Here is a 20,449-nt window from a genome sequence, read left to right as displayed (position 1 = left end):
CTTATGGTAGTGCCTGATGATATCTGTCTTGGGATGGCAGTGACGTTGAGAGGGCTGGTAGCACTTGAGCTTCAAATGTGAACGGCACCGGAATGAGCTCGGGAATCTCGGAACCTGTAGACGTAGACAAAGCAACACAACACCTGCACTCACTATCGTACTGGCTGAGTACGAGAACAAAAACAGATTATATTCCACAACATATACTGGACGCACAAAATAGGCCTGTCTTGACCAATGTAGTACTGTGCTAAGCACGTGATCCACCCGGGCATCAATACTGTCTACATCTAGATCTAGCACAGCCACAACATCCAACCCGAACGGCCACACTAGCAGCGAGAGCATTCGCTGTCGCAGTAATTCCGCCTGGTCAGAGGAGACTCTGAAGGTCATGTGTGCTCGAATTCCTCCACGGGCCAGGTCTGCACCTGCTCTATCTCGAACCCAATCACCCGCCGGATGAAGCCGTGTGATTTGCATCCGCGGTCGTATATGGGTCCCGTTCCTGCATGGTGCAGGAGTGCTCCGGGCCTAGAAGTCCAAACTGCATATCTGCATGACTGACAGCTCGAGGTGCAGAGGCCTCTGGGCTGGCGCTGTCCTTGGCACCCGGGCGTCCTCGGAGTGGCTGGAGTTAGTTGACGGGCTCCATCTTGTGGATGCCTCGAGCGTACTGCTTTCATCGAAAACCATACTCGGCGATTGTGACCCACAGCTCATATCTGCTTGAGACATCAAGTGGCGCCTGATTAAGGAATGATGTCGTCAACGAAATTGATTGATGGGAAAATCTGGCTGATGGGTGGTTTGATGGTTTCGTTTCTAATCCCCATACATATGCAATGTATGTGACGCCTTCATACAGTGGTAAACGTTCAAGGCCCGGCGTTGAAAAAGATAATACTGCATGGCTGATGGAAAGGGTTGGAGCAACATACTTAGGTAGGCGGCCTGGGCGATGAGATAGTGGTTTGCTGGCCGTGTCCTTCCGCTCGCAGAAGGATTATAAGGTTTGGGAGTCCACCATTTCTTAACAGTCATCAAGTATCGAAACCAAAAAGGCAATATTAGTGCTCTCCTGATACCCGGGCCCGAGGTCGAGAGGCGGCGGATTGGAGGTCGTGTGAAAGGCTTCAATGTTGCCCTCGATGATAGCAAGAGGAAGCGTCCCCGTCGTCCGCGCCGGCAAGTACACCCTTCGGCAAAAATAGCCGTCGATCTGTTTTGGAGGAGGCGGTTCCGGAGGATCTATCGAGGAGATGAACCAGAAGCTTGGTGGGCAGCCAGTCGAAACAGGTCAACAATGGGGCCCTGGAGATTCCTGCTGCTGGAGGAGCCGGGTTATCATTAAGACCTAAAGTTCTCATACCAGGCTGTTGATCACATGGCACATTAAGCAGAGAGAGGTATTATTGACTTCAAACCAGTACATAGTAGTTGAATGTTGGGTTCTGATTCTGCGGCGAATAACATGCTATTAGCTCCGTGTTAAGTGTTTACCACCGCTGTCTCGGAAAAACGAAGTTAGCCCCCCCCCCCCTGGTCAAATACCCCCTGTCAAAAGTTAAACAAATCTTTTACCTCCTTTTTATCTTAAAATAACTCTTTTAATACTTAACTTAAAAATATATAAAAAGTATTTTAATAATTCTTAATAAAATCTCTATATAATACTATTTTTAAAATATTTATTATTAAGTTTATATTATATAAGTTATAAAGGCTATTTAAATTAATAATATAAGTAAATATATAAACTTTAAATAAATATTATTTTAAAAATCTAAGCTTATAAAGATATTTATAAGGATTATAAAAATACTTTTTATATAGATTTAAGTTAAGTATTAAGAGAGTTATTAAGAAAAGATTACTTCTAAAAGGGAGTTGTTTAACTTTTGAACAGGGGGTCTTTGACAAGGGGGGGGGCTAACTTCGTTTTTCCGAGACAGCGTATGAAGGCGCTCAAGTGCTGTGTATGTCCTCGGACGTATACGGATTAAAAACAAAACCACATACCTTAAATATCAAAAATTTAAAGAATCCTAGTCAGGTACATAATTTTATATAGGCCCTCCACATAAAACCTTGTACTAGGTGGGTAAACAGAAATCGCTAGGTAAGCGGACGCAAATGCTGGGTGGTTGGACATTAGCTCGCCACTTCCCCGCCTTAAAATCTCCGGTCGCCGTGAACAGATCATCCATCGCGCGAAGACTCTTCACCTATTTCACCCAACTTCTTCCATTCCTCACTCCACTGTCAAAATTATGCGCCAGAATTGGTGTCTCTAGACAGTTCAAGTTGCGATCAATTGTGACGTCGCGCTCGTCCATACTCCCGTACTTCGATATGACTTCATCTATTAGAACCAGCGAGGCGGGCAAAGACGATGAAAAGCTGACGACGCTGAGATGTTGTGTCGTAGCTGGCGGCTTCTCGAGCGCACATTCGTGCAAGCACTGCGACAAGCTCATTATAATCCCCGGAGAGTTTTCTCGTTTCTCAAATGAGGTCGCCAGCTTGGAGGAAATACGACAACGCGCCACGGACGGCTGTACATTGTGGGCACTGGTGTCGGACGAAGTAGACTCTCAGGAACGGGAGTGTAAGAACAAATTTTTACCGAATATGTACCCCACGGTCATATAATGGGGACTCCATGTTTTTGAAGAGTCCAGCCTCTAATGGTTTGTACACAGTTGAAAGTCCCGGGCGTGTAACTCCTTACGCTGATGGCGTCAACCTTGATGTGTATTATGCCACTGGGGGACAGGAGAAAGGTCAGGTGACCATCAAAGTCTCTTTCTTCAAAGATGGAGATGCGTACGTTCCCTCCGACATTAAGCTTGGCTTCGCGGTACTTGGATTGCCTGGTATCTACCACCATTTTTCGTTGATCCCTTACGAGACTCAAGTGATAAGACTGACTCAGAGTCTGCCGTCCAGGTAACAAACAGATCTCAAATGATCCGCACGATTTCGCTTTGCCTGTAAATGTCAATCCAGGTAGTGCGCAGTCGTTCGAGCTTATGCGCAAATGGACCCAGAAATGCGAACTTGAGCATGATTGTGGCCTGAAAGACCATGTCCCATCGTCGATGCCCACCATGCTTCTAAAGCTTGAAAATGTCGACGAGTGCGGCTTAGTTAGACTCGTTGAACTGAAAATTGGGGAAAAGCAAAAGTATCTTGCATTGTCTTACTGTTGGGGGGCAACCAAACAAAGAAAGCTTCTCAGGACAGATAACCGGGTTGAATTCATGGAAGACGGTGTCCGGCTAGAGCAACTTGATGCCACAATCCGTGATGCTATCAGGGTCACCAGGGAGTTGGGTTACCTTTACCTGTGGATCGATGCTCTATGTATCGTACAGGACGACGCCGAATCCAGAAACAGTGAGATAAGTCGGATGGGGGATATTTACGAGAACGCGTCGATCACCATCGTGGCGGCAAGATCTAGCAGCGTGGGCGAAGGCTTCCTGACTCCACGGCAAGCTGCGGGAGCTTCCACCCCCGATAAAGTCTTCAAGGTGGCCTATACGACCTCGGGGGAGGAGGAAAGTGCCGTTGACAAATGGGTGGTTTTGGTTCCAGAAGGGCCAGAACAGATGGGAAACTGGGAATTAACACAGGAGCCATGGGATTTCAGGGCTTGGACTTTGCAAGAAGACTTGCTGTCAAGGCGACAGCTTCGGTTTGGGACAAAGCAGACGAGCTGGTCTTGCTATGGCGCCCCAATGCCCTACGACGACTTTGATGGGTGGGTCCGGGCGGGCTTCTACCATCCACGAAATCAAGTGTACGAGAACACGCACCAGCTGGCGAGAATCAGGATGATTCTACAAAATCCCGGCAGGGTCGGACTTGGCAACAAAAGAAGCCAAGAACGCAACAGGTGGTACGACATGGTAGAGACTTACTCCCAGCGGTTACTGTCGTTTCAAAAAGACCGTCTACCAGGGATTTCGGCCATTTCACGTCGCATGGGGCAAGTTTTCGGAGACGAGTATTGGTGCGGGATTTGGAAGTCTGAAGCAGCATGGGAACTCCTCTGGCGCGCTCAGAGACGGGCTGTCGACGCCACAGGTGCGCAAGAAGCACGAAATCACGGAACGGGAGGACCTTCGTGGACTTGGGCGTCATATGAAGGTGGCGTCCGTTTCGTACTCCGTGTAGACTCCCTTCACGAAGGTGGGTTATTCGACCGCACCCAGCTCAGAGTGGACCCGAATTTTGAAGTTGTCGAGCATGTGGCCGAGTACGCGTCACCAGAGCACACGTACGGAACGGTAAAAGCCGCTCGGCTCAGAGTCAGGGGGCTTAGGTATCACGGCTGCACCTTTTCGACTGCAAGAGTGCCGTGCCGTGGGCAGCTTGAGGAAATTTTCCCGCCCCACCTGGAGCTTCAAAATGGACACCGCGAAGCTGTTTAGAAAGAGTTCATATCGCAGACTTCGGAACTCGTTTTTGTACGACGGCATGGTATGGTTGGATCGCTCACCTTCTGATTTACTCGCAGATTCGAAGCGCGATATCAAAAAGAAGCAGATCCGCCTGCTTCTGGTCGCCTACCACAATTATGGACGGTTATCAGGCGGAGGGGGTATAACCGGACCAGGGGGTCTTGTCCTGCTGAAGGAAGGGAGAGCGAATACTCTCGCCTGGGTACTTTCGATCTTTCAAAACCAGACTCATGGGTATTCAATGGTGAGATACCGACAGAACATGAGTACATGGAACGGTTTATGGATATTTGGGGTGGTCAGAAGAGCATTGAGGAAATTGTACTTATCTAATGTCAAAGTCTCGCCTATCTCACTCTCATCGCAAAATTAGAATGTAAATGCAACACAAGTACCAGTGTTACAGTTCACGCACAACAGCCCTTGCGACGACAGAAGCATTCTGCTCATACTTGCGCTCCGCCCACAACTAGTGTCCAACTGTCACATGTGTGTCCGAGGTCAGCAAGGTGGCGTGATATACCTATTTTGGTATAATAGAGAGCAGAGATCTATCTGTAGGGAGAAAAAAGGAGGGTGCAGGCCAATAAGTACCTGCTAGCTACCTACTTAGGTACCTAGGTAGTTACACATGTACCGAAACTGCGGCGTTGCCCATGCAGTCCCGCCGGCACTCTTTTCTGCGAACATGTCGAGTATTCTGTCCACAGGGGCGTCTGTGACAGTTCTCCCGCCACATGCCCAACCTGTCCTCTCCGACTTAGTAACATTCCCCTTGCGGAACCCTCGCGTCCTTCCCTGTTCTCTTAGTCGAGGCCCTCGCCGTGAGGGCGCCAATCACGGCGACATCACGACCTCGGGAAGGACATGAGAATAGGCAAGTGCGACCGACCATGATCCTGACGACCGGGGCCCGGGGGAAAATCGAGGGCGGCTTCAACCTTGGAAGAGTCCGGCGCGAGACTTGGCGTGCTTTCAGACTGGTTGGTGCAAACATCTGCTCCTCCTCACCAACGAAAGAAGGCAGCACGACCGTGGATCAGAACCCAGCCTGAGTACAACGCGGCGTTCATTTTTCGTCTCCCATGGCGCGGTATTCAAGCACATGGCCCGGAAGACGGGCCTGGGAGGCCTTTGACGGCCGGTTCTCTGCTCATCATACGCTACAAGCAGTGGCAGGCATTGTGTAAGTGGCCCGTCCAGCCGCGTGAGGAGGGAAGTGATGTGGCTAGTTAGGGATGAAGAGGGCTTTTGGGCTTCGACTGTGACTCCTGAAGTCTGACTCCGACTAGTTACTACCTCTCTGACAGGCACATTCTTGGGCGAAGAACGGATAGGTACGGGCGACTACTGGTCTTGAACACTTACCACTGTATGAAGGCGCCGCATACGTTTTATATGTATGGGGATTATAAACGAAACCACTTCTCATTGTAGCTGGTGCATTTGTCACAGCGTATTAGTTAGTAAGGTCCCCCTTCATTCGTTCACTTTCCGTGCATCGGATTACTCCAGAGGCCGACCTACCATTTCTCCATCCGTGCCTATCTGCCCCGGGAGAAGATCGGCTCACTCAATAAAAGGAACACCATGACTGGCAAGATGCTTGCCGTCAAAGTGGTGGTCGCGCCCTGCTTTCTTTGTCTAATAGACCTTTGCTGTGCACACCGCCCACGGATTGCTGGCCTTCGTGAGCATGGGGTAGACCTCCTGGGATAACCTTATGTGTTTGAGATTGAACGGCTGTGTGGCACGCGATCATGGATGCACCCTGGTCCTCCGTCTCCTCGAGGAAAGGTTCTGCTGCTTATTATTTCTCTCGCACTCGTGTAGTTAGAATGTCAATGTAAAGTTTGGCAACTTGTATAGTCTAGAAACAAGACTTTCGACTCTACTAGCCATCAGCCCAATTTCTTTCTTCATGTTAAAACCTGAAGGGAACCGGTGGCGGGTAGGTTTGATTCCGAGGTCACGAATGATGCTGTGGCTGCTTCCTTTCCATCAGCTCTTTGTTTTGCTTGTCTGATCAGCAGCGCTGTGGTTAGGTCATCGACAACCTTTACGATCTCGAGGTCTTCTTGAGGGGACAAATGCAAGTAGTGTAGTTGAGTAAGACCAGCGAACAATGCCGTCAGAAGCCATTATGTCATAGGCTGACGGCGCCAGTGCCCGGACTATGTATTACAATTTGTCGCCTCCAATTGCCGCCAGTGAAACTAGTCCACTGCACATGCACGTATCCTCCACGTCGCTCCTGGAACCACACACAGTACCTTCTGCTTGCAGCAATTTCCCTAGACGCTGTGATTCCCGATCGATTCATTGCGCCGGCTGTAGTATCGGACCAACTGCCGGGATGTGCAGTCCCGCAGTCGCGGTCCCGCCTATTACCCGGCCCTGCCGGCTCAGATCTTGTGATCCCCGCTTGGGTCAGTTAGATTGGTTCTATAGGATGGGCGGTTTAACAGTGTTGGCCGGGCCCACTCCGTTCTTTGTTACATTCTGGGCCAAGACCAAAGGAGGAATTCTCCCAAGGGGGCAGTGGGGGGCAGACGTCGAGAAACCTCCTTCGCGATTGGGCCTAGTGGCATGTTTGTTTCCCAGTCACATCCATACACTCGACAGTGCCATCCATTCCAACCATGACCCCCATAGGGGCGCATCATAGGGGGGGGGCTCGTCAATATCCTTCAACCAAGGGATGAACATGTCGCCAGCGGCGCCAGGACTCTTGGCGTCGCAACCCGGCCATAGCGATGAAGATCAACTGCTTTGTCACGGACTGTGCCTTCCGAGGAGGGGACTGCTGCGCAATGTGACATTGCGTCCAACGAGCCGTTGAGATATATAGTGGTTCATCGGCCGGTACCAGCCTCAGGCTCCCTCGAGGCTTGGCCCTCGTCTACATCGCCAGACCAAGCTTTCCACATCTATTGGAACACCTGCAGCCAAGGCGGCACATCTGACCTCACACCACCAACCATGACGGCCTTCCCGACAATCACTCAGCTCGCGGCCGCGCTGCTGTGCGCCGTGGCCGGCGTCGACGCCGGCCTGATCACCAAGCGGCAGTGCCCCGGGGCGCTGACGCCGACATACCCGGCGCCCAAGCTCGCGCAGGGCTGGACGGCGCAGCTCATCGCCAACGGCGTCACGAGCGCGCGGGGCCTCGTGTTCGACAGCAGCGGCGCGCTGCTCGTGGCGCAGGCCAACACGGGCATCACGCGCATCACGTTCACCGAGAGCGGCGGCTGTCTCACGGCCACTAAGAAGACCCTCGCCACCAAGACTGATGTACGCACACAAAAGTTTCCCATGACAACTCATGCACGATGATGCCATGATAGACAATCATGTAACCATGTGGCCGGATACTCACCATAGACAACAGCTCACCCACGGCATAGCTCTAAACGCAAACAACACGATCCTCTACGCCTCCTCGGCAGAGGCCGTCTTCGCGTGGGCCTACAACCCGACCACGGGGACGGTGGCCTCGGGGACGCCGACGACCATCATCAACGGCATGAACAACGCCGACCACGTCAGCCGCACGCTGACCATGTCCAAGAAGAAGCCTGGCACGCTGCTTGTGTCGCGCGGCAGCAACGCCAACCTGGACCTGGGGACGCGCGACGTCAGGTCCGGGCGGTCCATGATCAAGGCGTTCGACCTGGGCGCGCTGGGCGCGGGGCGCGTGTACAATTACACGACCGACGGCCGCGTGCTGGGGTGGGGCCTGCGCAACGACGTCGGCGTCGCCGAGCACCCGGCCACGGGCGGCGTGTGGTCCGTCGAGAACTCGGTCGACCAGCTCACGCGCGACGGGCAGGACATCCACACCGACAACCCCGGCGAGGAGCTCAACTACCTCGGCGCGCTGAGTGACCCTGTCCCGGCTGTGCCGCCCAACTTTGGATATCCTGATGTGAGTAGTCTGTCCGTCTTGTTGGAGATGATATTGGGGGAAATGGGGTTATCAAGGGCATCATCCACTGATCATGTCTGTCCTACAACAAACAGTGCGTTGCTCTCTACCAGTCGACAGGCGTGCCCAACGCGCAGAGCCTCAGGACCGGGGTCCAGTTCAGCTCGACCCAGTCCGCGACGGCCAACGACACCTCGTGCGCGAGCAACTTTGTGGCGCCAAGGATCACCTTCCAGGTAGGTGGGAGTCGGATAGGCATTATCTGAAAATTCCGGACTGACACTGACATGTTTGCCTTGCATCTTTCCAGGCCCACATGGCACCCCTCGACATCGCCTTCACCGCAGACGGGAACACGGCGCTGATCCCCTTCCACGGGAGCTGTGAGTTTCCCCCATCGTGGCTCTTCTTTCAAAGATTCTTGAACAGTGCTATTGCTGACCAGACACAAAACCAGGGAACCGCCAGCCGCCGATCGGGTACAAGCTGGGCCTCGTCAACTTCGCCAGCGGGCAGCCGTCGGAGCCGTCGACGAGCACGACGGCGCTGGTGGACGTCATGACGAACCAGAACTTGGCCAACTGCCCGGGCCAGTGCTTCCGGCCCGTCAGCGTGGCGCTCGACGCCAAGGGGAGGGTGTTTATGAGCTCTGACAGCACGGGGGAGATCTACGTGTTGACGAGGACGGGCTAACTATCAGAGTGAAGGTGCCGAGATCACGTGGCGTGATGTGATGTCAGCATGATGAGTGAGTCGCGAGAACGGTTGGTTTGGTAGTTGGGATTTCTTGTACAGATTTTACCAGCCAGGGCAGTGTTGGATCTGTGCCTGGCGTTAACGAGACGACTGGATTGGCATCAGTTTCTGTGCTTTCCTTCCTGCTGTTGTCAAGTGCCATGCTCACCCCCGGGGCCCCATCGCGCATGACAAGAAACTGGCTGTAATCCACGGACCAAAGAGATGTGTGACTGCAAATGTGCCCACGCGCCCAGGTCCAATTCCCATGCTCGTGTGGTTGCGTGAAATTATAACCTAATGGGACTGGATGCAGCGATTCTGCCATGTACCTAGGTACCTCTGGCAGGCGCAGTCCATTTGTGCATTAATCTAAAGCATGGAAGCAGGGGTGGTAACCTGCCGCCGGGTTAGGGTTGGAACCCGCTCATTGAAGCATGGATCATCAGGGGTAACCAATTTCATGGTGAGTCCTCATCAGGACAGAGCGACAGAGACACAACCAAAAAGCAAAAGCAACTCACCACCACCGCAGCAGCCACAAAGCAGACATCCCCTCCACCCCCGACCCCTGTCTCACATCACACAGCCAGCCAGCCCACCACCAAAATGGCCGACGCCCGCCAGCGCAGCATGTCCAACGCGCCCAAGTTCGCCGACCGGACACAGGAGCAACGCGAGCAGGACGCGCGCGCCAACGCGCCGCTGATCCAGCGCGCGCGCTGTGTCAACAGCATCCTGACGGCGCGGTACCTCAAGGCCAAGAGCATCTTCGACAACTACCACGAGTACGACGTGGACGCGGCGTTCGTGCCGACGACAACCGGCCAACCCTGCTGGCGCGAGGACGCCGACCCGTGGCTGCGCATACAGCAGACCCTGCCCGAGTTCCTCGAGGACTACGTGCGCATCATCGTCGACAGCGGGGGCGAGATCACGGGGGAGGGGCTGCAGAACCTCGCGGTGGCGCTGGTGCGGGTCGCGAGGGCCGAGTGGGAGGGGGCCGGGCGGGACAAGAGCCTGCTGGGCCGGGGGTTTGAGGACGGGATCTTGCGGCTTGTCGAGAGGCTGAGGGTGGAGTTTAAGCTGCCTGAGGCGGCTGATGCGGACAGCGAGGAGGGCGAGGGTGCGGACGGGGAGGACGGGGAGGGTGGTGTTGAGGGCAGGGCGTGAGTGATGGATGCTGGCTGCACGTTCTGCTGCTTACCAGGAAGGCAGGCTAATGTTGATTGGGTCTCCCTGCCACGGCGTCGGCCCTGCATGAGGCGTTGAGCAGTGGGGAAGACGAGACATGACGACGGCGTGTGCGAAGACGACCCGAGACGGGTGGTGGCCCGGACCGAAACTCTGAATGTCCTTCTTTGTCTTTGAGCGGCTCGCATTGTGTTGGCATGGTTCGAGAACGAAGCCAAGGAATAGTAATAATGTGGGCGCCCCAGATACTCACTCGACCTTCTTGTTGTCACCGAATTGGTACAGAATTCTTGTCACTATTTGACCAGCGACCTGACCAATGCCTCCTACCATGACGAGGACGAGCATGGCGCAGAGACATGTCGCAAACTGACTGTCACGGATGGCGGCCCGTCGAGCTTATGCCCGTCTCCAGGACGACAAGTCGTGTTTGAAGCCGGGCCCAAGGGACAAGCACGGGCTGCACGGCCAATCTTGATCCGTGCTTTGGGGGCCAAAGGATGCAAAGCCGCAGCAGGGCGGGGGGGTGGAGGGACGCCGCAGTGGCACAACACAGGCTGAGCTTCTAAAATTGGGCCACCTTGGCCTGCTCGTGCATGCCAAGCCTGGCTGGGGCTGCTGGTCCAACCGAGCAGCCGGTGTTAGGTGCTAGACTGCAGTGCAGCCAGGCCCAAGAAACCCGACCCACTCGCCTCGATTCGCTTGTCACCAACGACATGTCCTCACCTCGTACTCATCTGCTTGTCATTTTTCCAGCCACTTGTTTCCTCCTCACACCTATTAGCTGCAACTGCAACTGCATACCTACGTACCTGGTGTCATATGGTGGTCTTGATTATATCACTCACACACACACACACATACAACGCACAACACACAACACATCATGACCTGCGCCTGCGAATAGCATGTCGTTCCATTGCCTGATCTCCGGCGGCGCAACATGGTGCCATCGCGGGCCGACCCATCGGAGGCGCCCTTGAGCAGCATCCCGCCGCCATCGTCACCGTCGCCATCGCCTCCACTGTCCACAGCTGTCCTGATCGTCGCGCTGCTGCTCGCCGCCCAGGCCGGCCTCTGTGCCGCAGACAGCGACATCGGCACAGTAACATGGACATTTCCACGCGGCGGCGAGGTCTTCCACCGCCTCGACACCGTCAACGTCACCTACCAGTCCTCCTACGCCGAGCCATGGCTGTACATCTGGTGCTATGAGGACGAGGCCGCCAACACGGTGCGCTTCAGTAAGCAAGCCCCTCCCTCACCCGCCCGATGTTGACCACACACAGGCTGACTGACGTCGCCCGGGGGCAGTCCGCAAGACGGAAGGGGAGCCCCACAATGCCTCGGTGCTGATGGACATGGACTTCTCGACGACGACGCCGTGCTGGTTCAACCTGCGCGACAATGCAAGCTCAGACAATGGCAAGAACACCAAGAAGTGGTCCCTCAGCCAAGCCGAGCGGGAATCTGGGCCCGTCACCACCGGCGCAGCAGTGCCCTCCGCCACGGCAACATCCAGCACGGCGGCCTCGACCCCGCCAGGATCAAGCGCCACGGCCGCTGCGGCAGGGGCAAACGGCGGCGGCGGCGACATAAGCTCCGCCGCCAAGGCCGGGCTGGGCGTCGGCGTCGGCATCGCCACCTCGCTGGTGTGCGCCGGCGTCTTCTGGCTGTACTACCGCCACGTCAAGAGGAAGGAGCACCACCAGGAGGTCTACAGGCGGATCGTCGGCAGCGGCAGCGGCAGCGGGCAAGGGGGAGGCGGAGGCGGAGGCGTAGGAGGACCAGGCCACGACGCCTTTTCCACGGACCAAAACAACAACAACAACCACAGCAACCACAGCTACTACTACGGCGAGCACCTCGAGCCCTGGCGGTACGGCGGCACGCCCCAGCCCGCCCCGTCCGCCTGGTCGGGCGTCTCAGACCCCAGCAGCAACAGCAGCGCCGCCGCCGCAGATTGGTACGCAGGCCAGCACCATCACCACCAGGCCACGGCCGCCAACGCGCCCTACCAGTACTACGACCCGGTCGGGGGCAGCAGCCACCAGCTAGGGGCCATGGCGGGCGCGGCGGGGGCGGCACACTACCCGTCCTACTCCTCCCAGCCCAGCGTGACAACCACAGCAAGCATGACAGCCGAGCCGGCCGCCCCCGCCCGCGGGCCCATCACCAGCAACACCCACCAGGCCGACGCGGCAGCCGCCATCCGCGACGTCCGCGACCTGACCAGCAGCCTGTACCCCTCCGAGTACAACAACAACAACGATGAGCGCCCCGTGTCGCCCGTGTCCGTGTCCGCCGCCGCGGCGGCAGCAGCAGACGATAGGCCGATCCCACCCACGCGCCTGGCCTCGGTCAACTACGGGCCCAACGGGCCCCGCGACGCGAGCACGGGCGCGGACTTCACGCTGCTGCCGGACTACACGGCGCCGCCGGCTGGAGGTCCGCGGGGGTACGACGACGACGAGGGGGAGGCGGAGGATGATGACTTGTACGGCCCGGCCACGCCGCGGTCGCCGCCGCCGCCGCACTCGGCGCACGCGCACCTGGCTGCGGCCGGGGTCCCGGGGCAGGAGCAGGCGTGGCGGCAGCAGGAGCAGCAGCAGCAGCAGCCTAGCGCACACAACGGCGCCGCCGCGGTTGTCGTCGAGCTGCCCACGGCGCAGACGCACCGCGGGGGTTACGGCCCGCGGGCGGAGCTGCCCGCCGCCGAGGGAGCCCGGCAGCAGCAGCAGCAGCAGCCCGTGCGGGGCGGGGCGGAGCAGAAGGTCCTGCTGCGGGATGTCGCGGCGCTGCGGAGGGGGGTGGGCGAGGGGGGGTGAGTGAGAGGCGACCGGTGGGAAAGCCCCGGGATCGTTGGATTTTTATGTTGTGTGCCTGCCTGGCACCAATGCTCCCCGCCCTCTCAACTCGCCTAGGCCGCCGGGGTATTATCGCACCAGCAGCAGCAGCAGCAGCAGCGATGGGACACAAAAGGGCTGCGGGTGATGGCTGCATCCCGTCCTTCCTGGGCGGCGGAGGGGGAGGGGGCCGTTTGCGACAGGGCCAAGGAAGAGGCGCTGCGTCTTGGAGAGGGGCGCCACGTACTGCCCCCGCGGCGGGCGCAGTCGCAGTCAGGGCGGAGGCCGATCGGCCCACGGTGGTCGCGGCAGACGTTGGTGCGGGTGCTCATGGACTGAAAAACAGATCTGAGTGTTGCATCACCCACGGCCCAAGACATTCGGAGACTAGATGGGTAGGGCCAGGAAGAGGAGGCAGTTGTTATATATGGGGCCGGTCAACCCAACTCCCAAGGAGATGGGCGTACGTATGTATACCTATGAAATGAGGCTCACGAGTAATGTGATAGAAGGCTAGATAAAGCATAATAGAACATATCCAGCTGTCATTTGGTCGGCAACGCCCGCCCGTGCCGTGATACCTCGTGCCATCACCCGTTCGCGTCCGAGCTTAGTTTCTGAGGGACGATATCTGGTGGCTGGCTGGCTCGGCTGGCTGGTTGGGTGCAATGCGACAACGCCTTATTTATTTTTCCCCTCGGTGGAACTCACACATGTCCCAAGCCGCAGCGACAAGCATGCTAGCATAAATACAGAGCAGATAGAGCACTTCCATCCGCCCATTCCCCAAGACCCCCCGGACGCCACCACTCTCCCTCCCTCTCACTAATGCCCGACGCCAAACAAACATCATCATCATGGTGAGTGGGGCTCTCCCTAGCCAGCCGCCACCACAGCCAAGCGCGGACTCACCAGCAACGGCACTCCTCGCCCCCGGCTACCACCACCATCACCACCACCCTCCTCCACACCGCGCCCCTCGTCCCGCAGCTTGTGCTCCGTCTCCCCGACGGGGATGTTCATCATCCACCGCAGCAGCAGGTACGCGTCGGGCGTGGGCTTCCTGCCCCGCAGGTCGAGGACCCGCGACTGGCGCACCACGAGCGCGGCGGCCTTGGCGTCGACGTGGGCCTGTGTGATGCGGGCGTGGGTCTCGGACATGAGGGTGAAGATTATGATCTGGGTTGTGTGTGTGTGAGTGAATGTGTGGGACAGCATGAATGATCGATACCCGGGTAGAGTAGATGGGCCCGCCCCACGAGGGATAGACTTACCGGCCTGGTGTGGTGGCTGCTGAAGTCGCCGCAGCTGAGCTGCCTCCTCGAGTACTCCACGGCGGCGAGCAGCTCGCTGACGAGCACGTCGTCCTCGCCTGGAGCGACGACCTCCGAGTCTCCCATGACGACGGCGAGGTGCGGCCGGCCCGGGTCCCGGGGCTGCTCTAGCCACAGCGTCCGGAAGTCCCAGTTATGTGCCTCTCGGCGGGGCACGCGATAGGTGCTGTCGCCTGGCTCCACATGGGAGTAGACGCCGCGCCACCCGTCGCTGTGGGCAAGTTAGCATCGGTTAGATATATGGTGCTCATTACAGTGAGGAGGCCGTTTAGGTGTGTGTGTGGGGGGGGGGGGGAGTTCACGGTTTACGCACGTCCGAGCCTCATGCTCCCGCTGCTCCGGCAGCTCCTCCTCCTCATCCCCCTGCCACCACCAAATCTCTTCGTCAAGCGCCAGCTGCTGCATCGTCCTAAGGCAGCTCCTGTACCACATGGAGCGGAACTGGGGCAGATCTTCGGGGTACGGCGGCATCCAGTCGTCGTCGTCGTCACGGGGCCTGGGTCTGAACGTCTCACCCCATTGTTTCTCCTTCTTGCGGCCCGTCTCGACGATCCCGGCCACGAACTCCGGGTCGTCGGCGTCGAGGGCGTGCGTGAGGTGCTCGTCCCTGAAGCTGGGGCGGAAAAACCGGCGGTCTGGGAAGCCGGACGGGCCTTCCTGCTCGTCGACCTCCAGGGGTGTTGCTTTCGTGATGCCCAGGGCTTCGAGCTGGTCGGCGCGGAGGCGGCGGCGCGAGTTGAATGCGTGTCGCCAGAGCGCCTCTGCGGCTTGGCCCAGTGCTTCGTGCTGGTCCCTTGCTGATTCTTCGAGTTGGATGAGATCCATGATAGATGGACTGAGTTGCAGGTTGATGGCAATGAGATGGGTTGCGGAGGGGGAGGGATGTGTCGACAAGCGTCTGTGTTGTCAGCCAGAAAAGCGTGTCGGGTGCGTTGCTATGACGACAGGGATACACCCCTCGATTGGGGTCGCTGCTGTGGGCTATTCTGCCTGGCTTTTGGGGGCGGCGGCACAGCACCAACAGGGCGCTTGCACAGTCTATTATACTACCTAGGTAATTAATAACCGCCGTGTTCATTGCCAAGTCTTGCACGTCGTTTGTCACTCGTCACCATTTATTGGGGGCTACTTCCTTCGATACCCAAGATTCGATACTACGTGATCTTTGCCTTCTCCCTGCAGCTGGCCTGCGTCTCAGTCCTGCTTTTCAGCCAGTAGTGAGACCCCCAACTGTAACAGTCCACCTGGGCAATTATCATGGCCTCACTAGCCTCGATTGCCTTGGCTCGTCACTTGGTCGTCGCTATTATTAGCCTGAGCACGAACGCTGGCCATGCGGCTGAGTGTCGTAGCCCGCACCTCCTGCAACCACCACACCCGTCGATGGACCCAACACATCTGCGGCCAGGGAGGTCTCTCTTTTAATAGCCTTACGGCTCATCGGTCGAAGCATCTCGATTGCTAGCATATAAACCCCACTCGACCTCTAGAAAATGTGCTGTATTGTGAGACTGTATATATTGGTAGACACTTTACTCCCAACAAGTCTTCGACGATCTCTTCATACACAAATATTCCCATCTATCATTTGAATTTAACTTCCTAAATACCATAGCATGGCTTCCAAACCCAGCACAGCATCACTCGACCGCGATGAGAAGGTGGATGAGGGCCAGGTTGCCTGCTCTCCTACACAGTGGGCACAGATGGTCCTTCAGTCCCAATCAATCGCTGTCAAAGACCCAAAGAAGAACAATAAAGTATGGGATTTCGGAATCAAGGAAAACGCCTTCGCTTCAGGCTCGGAAATGAAGCAGGTAGACTATTTGCGTCTACGTGTTCTTTGGTATACATGGACGGACCAATATACCTTCCGATCTTACATGCGAAACAATCCAGCCCTACTCAACGACAACCAGCAAAGCACACCCTATACCGGGTACATCACCCCCGAGAATGACCACATTGCCGACGTGATATACAATGCTATCAAGCCGAAACTGGAAGGCTACTTGTGTGATATCCTACGGGTTAAGAACGGCCAAGGGGACGCTACCCGGCCCTCGGGAGACTGTGACATGTTCTACATGGCCCGATACTGGCAAGGCCTGGTCGCACTCAAGCTTAAGGAAGTGTACGACGATGACGACCAGAAGAAGTATTTCAGAGGAAAGGTCCGCAAGAGTGAGATAGGAACTGCGAGGGCCCCAGGCCCATCTCTGCCGCCGCAGACACCAAGAACACAGACGCAACCACGTCAGCCACAGGATGGCTTCGGCACCCCAGCCCTTGATCCGGCTCGGGCATCCGCGGGAGGTCTTCAGAATCCCGCCACCGCTGACGAGACATATGTCAACACGGCACTCCTCCTCCTGCTACAAACCGTCACGAGGCTGATGACTGATCTGCAAGAATCTGACCGGAGCCGAAGCAGGTCCCGGGGCAGACCGACCACCACCGGAAACAGCCCCCCGAAGACTCCATCACGCATTCCCTCGGAGACCCCCTCAAACAGCTCCCGAGGCAGACCGAACACCACCGGAAACAGCCTTCCGAAGACTCCATCACGCAATCCCTCAAAGACCCCCTCAAACAGCTCCCCAGGACCCGCCGCCAGACGACCTCCAGGAAGGAAAGCCGACGCCGTGAGCAGCCAGCCGACGACCACCGTTGCTATCCGCCCGGCCAGCAAGCCCGCGGGCCAGGACCATACCAGGCCTTCCAGCAGTCACTCTAACCCTAGATCGCACAGTGCTGCCCGCGTCACGAGGCAGACCGACCCATCCCCAGCCGGCGAGCCGCACGCCACGGCTCCCGGCTCGACAGACACCAAAGGGCAAGACGACGACAAGGGCGAGTCCCCCGACCCCCTGGCTGAGGCCCTGTCCCGGATCAGCGGCCTCCGCCACCTCGACTGGCTGGCCGACCGCCTCGCGCTGAACCTCCTCGACAGGTCCTCCAAGACCACCTCGCCGAGGAAGCTCATGGAGGCCCGGGTCGACGGCTACCTATGCCGGCGGGACTTTGTCGTCGACCCGGGCAGGGACGGCCAGCTGGCCCCCCGCTTCAACCAGTACCCGCTCGCCATCATCGAGGCCAAGCCTTTCACGCGGCTGTCCGCGCTATCTTCTATCCGCTGGCAGGAGAGCGCCGAGATCGCCTCTTGGGTCTCGGGCCTCGACGAGGCGTACGAGGATGTTGGTCTGCTCCAGTCCTCCACGAGTGGGAGGAAACGGTCAGTGTCCCCACAATCACCTGCCTCCCCCCAGGCCAACGGGCTTGTCTGTCAAACGTGTGACTCTTATACTAAATATCGACATTTCATAAGGCGGCTGCTCATCTCCCAGGATAGACACGAGCTGTGGATCATCATCGCCGAGTACGGCGACGAATGGAAGCACTACATCCGGGGAAACAAGCTGGTGAAGCCCCCGGGCTTCAACCAGTCCCAAGATGTTAAGGATCTCGCCGGATCAGAAGGCTTTGTGTCCCTGGCCCAGGAGGCCGACCCCGGGAGGTTCGACGACATGATGGCCAAAGCCGAGGAGGCCCGCGGGGCGAGGCCGCGTAGCACGAGGGCCTCGCGGGGCCCCAGCCTTGAGCTGCCGGGGCCTGAGTATTTCTGTATCATGCAGCAGTGGGGCCCCTACAAGACCGAGGATGCCGCCGCCATGGACAACTTCATCAGGAGGCTGATTGGGTTGCAGGTGCAGCTGCTGAGCAAATGGCCTAGCAGCCGGTTCCAGAACCCATCCCCGCATCGATGAGCTAGGAATCACGGGTGCTGGCTTTGGAGACCTATGTGTGTGTTTGATGCCGGTCGCAGCGACCAAGACATGTGAAGATAATGTCGGGAGAACTAGGGGTTAATATGCCCCCACTGTGATATTATTCAAGCAAGTCTTTGACTAGATTGTAGTTTACTGTACCTGGAGTTTTGGGACAAATACAAATTGGTACTCTTCACTTCTACATTCCTGGCACCTGTCAATCAAGTACCATCGTCTGTCTGCTCCGAGGTGCGGATCCTCAGGTCGCCCGAGGAGACAACTTGAACTCCCGTGAGCGACCTCCGAGGACGATCCTGCACTACGGCACCACGTCGCTTACGCATCGACGTCTTGCCTCCAAGCAATAGGGGCCATGGTACTGATCATAACCCAACCAAAAAAAAAAAAGAAAAAGAAAAAGGCTGAGTACAATCCTTGAACTCTGGTCGCGAGTAATCTCGACGAGCTGCTTTAGCACCGTGCGGGAGGTCTTAAAATCTATGGAAATGAGGCCGTGGATGACGAGCAGCATTTTGGGAGGGGTGAACCCCACAAGGAGCCGCAGGACGTCAAGCGCGTGAGCGGTGCTGCTCCATCAGACGAGCGTCGAGGCTCCTGGCAAATGCATCGTCCAAGGACTCCTCGGTCTCGATGACTGGGGATATCTGGAGAATGCTCTGGCTGATCAACGTGTCCGGCAGGCATGTCACACCAGCTTTCTTACAGTCGAGCTTGTGGATGCTGGGTCCATATGCCCGGGGAATGAGACCGTCGGTACGGTTGCCATGTTAAGGACAGTCAGCAGGGATGGCTGTTAGCCAGAGGTCGCAAGGAGACACTGGGCCCTCGACCCATAGGAAGGCAGTCAAAACGTGTTGCTCTCGAGTCACCCGCCGACTACCTAGGTACTTACATCGCGTCTTGTCGGAAGCAGCCGACTATATTACTATTTAACTATATCCTAAAGTGGCATCTATATATAGTAGTTATAATACTATATTTTAAAGAAGAATTATAATTAAATAGTAATTACCTTTAAATATTATCTTAATAATCTTTAAGCACATAATATAATTATAATTTAAAAGAAGTTTTATTAAAACAAACTTAGTAAAATATTATTATTTTATTTAAACTTATATAGTTATAATTAAACAGAGATGATAATATGATCGATCATGTCTGTTGTTTCTGAAAAAGCCCATGCAGCGCCCTGCTCGATATCATTGAACAGATTGCCAGTCGTAATCCCACTAGATGGCCCTCTTCCGCTCAAATCACCACCCAGGTCTCTATTGCTACCTAGGTACTAATGTAATTCCTCACCTCCACCTCTATCCTGATTCTACCATACCAGGGCCTGCAGGCAGCCCGCAAGAGTTACGGGGGCCCGCAAGGCTTACCTTGTTTTCAAGACTTACGCCTACCGCAAGAGTTACACCCACCACAAGAGTTAACCCCTTCCACAAGAGTTAGAGAATTAAGGTGTAAAAGTCACGTAAGGACTTTTTAGAGGGGGAAGTATGTACCAGGTAGGTACCTACGAAGAGGCAGCCACAAAGAGGCAGCCACGAAGAGGCAGCCACGAAAAGGTAGCCACGAAGAGGCAGCCACGAAGAGGCAGCCACGAAGAGGAAGAGAGACGAAAAGGAAGATAAAGAGGAAGATAAAGACGAAACACCTAAGTAACTTAGAGAACGAAAAACCTCAAAATCACACTATAAAAAGAATCCTTCTCAGCCATCCTCCACACCTAAGCAAGTAGAGCAACCTTTAGATCACTAAAATCTTCTCACATAACTTTCACACCTTAATCCTCTAACTCTTACAGAAGGGGTTAACTCTTACGGTAGGCGCAACTCTTACGGTATGCATAACGCTTACAGAGGGCCACCACACTTGCGGATCCCCCCTATTTACCAGTACGGTACGCTAACAAATTGGCCATACCAGCAACAACCCTGCCTTCTTCTCCATCCGACAACCCCGTCTCCCCCACATCAACGCCCTTGCCCAAGCGCTGGAGTTCCTGCAGCCCTTGACGTATGAGGCAGCCTCGCTGTGGTCGATATCAAGTTATCAGCCCGGGACGGACAGACCGCCAACAAGCCTCAGGATGATCCCACGGGCAATACTTACCTGTAGTCCTCAGTTATGGCACCATCCGCCG

The 20,449-nt window shown here is 56.2% G+C and overlaps 6 protein-coding genes across 6 annotated transcripts; 5 read left to right on the top strand and 1 right to left on the bottom strand.

Moving 5' to 3' along the window:
- Positions 1-2,245: 2,245 nt before the first annotated feature.
- Positions 2,246-4,805, top strand: KVR01_002552 (uncharacterized protein; the record flags this gene model as incomplete). Its single annotated transcript, XM_044790302.1, has 4 exons — positions 2,246-2,611; positions 2,706-2,879; positions 2,953-4,288; positions 4,529-4,805. The coding sequence occupies exons 1-4, from the start codon at positions 2,356-2,358 to the stop codon at positions 4,803-4,805; spliced, it is 2,043 nt and encodes a 680-aa protein (XP_044647567.1). The 5' UTR covers positions 2,246-2,355.
- Positions 4,806-7,454: 2,649 nt separating this feature from the next.
- KVR01_003151 (uncharacterized protein) lies at positions 7,455-9,093 on the top strand (the record flags this gene model as incomplete). The annotated part of the gene is made up of 5 exons (XM_044791373.1): positions 7,455-7,766; positions 7,864-8,400; positions 8,496-8,636; positions 8,711-8,783; positions 8,858-9,093. The coding sequence occupies 5 exons, from the start codon at positions 7,455-7,457 to the stop codon at positions 9,091-9,093; spliced, it is 1,299 nt and encodes a 432-aa protein (XP_044648166.1).
- Positions 9,094-9,744: 651 nt separating this feature from the next.
- On the top strand, positions 9,745-10,308 carry KVR01_003298 (uncharacterized protein; the record flags this gene model as incomplete). The annotated part of the gene is made up of 1 exon (XM_044782886.1): positions 9,745-10,308. One exon carries the CDS (start codon positions 9,745-9,747, stop codon positions 10,306-10,308), a length of 564 nt encoding a protein of 187 aa, XP_044648313.1.
- Positions 10,309-11,272: 964 nt separating this feature from the next.
- Positions 11,273-13,514, top strand: KVR01_003652 (uncharacterized protein; the record flags this gene model as incomplete). Its single annotated transcript, XM_044794038.1, has 3 exons — positions 11,273-11,573; positions 11,644-13,079; positions 13,443-13,514. 3 exons carry the CDS (start codon positions 11,273-11,275, stop codon positions 13,512-13,514), a joined length of 1,809 nt encoding a protein of 602 aa, XP_044648667.1.
- Positions 13,515-14,051: 537 nt separating this feature from the next.
- Positions 14,052-15,334, bottom strand: KVR01_003098 (uncharacterized protein; the record flags this gene model as incomplete). The annotated part of the gene is made up of 3 exons (XM_044782304.1): positions 14,052-14,354; positions 14,450-14,720; positions 14,823-15,334. 3 exons carry the CDS (start codon positions 15,332-15,334, stop codon positions 14,052-14,054), a joined length of 1,086 nt encoding a protein of 361 aa, XP_044648113.1.
- A 383-nt stretch (positions 15,335-15,717) lies between these two features.
- KVR01_003316 (uncharacterized protein) lies at positions 15,718-18,449 on the top strand. The gene is made up of 2 exons (XM_044783291.1): positions 15,718-17,744; positions 17,838-18,449. The coding sequence occupies exons 1-2, from the start codon at positions 16,126-16,128 to the stop codon at positions 18,274-18,276; spliced, it is 2,058 nt and encodes a 685-aa protein (XP_044648331.1). The 5' UTR covers positions 15,718-16,125; the 3' UTR covers positions 18,277-18,449.
- The last annotated feature ends 2,000 nt before the right edge of the window (positions 18,450-20,449 follow it).

The sequence above is a fragment of the Diaporthe batatas genome (assembly GCF_019321695.1).
Source record: "Diaporthe batatas strain CRI 302-4 chromosome Unknown Contig00003, whole genome shotgun sequence".
NCBI classification, from domain to species: domain Eukaryota; kingdom Fungi; phylum Ascomycota; class Sordariomycetes; order Diaporthales; family Diaporthaceae; genus Diaporthe; species Diaporthe batatas.
Note: the sequence above shows the minus strand (reverse complement) of the source record. Positions and strands in the feature narration are given on the sequence as shown.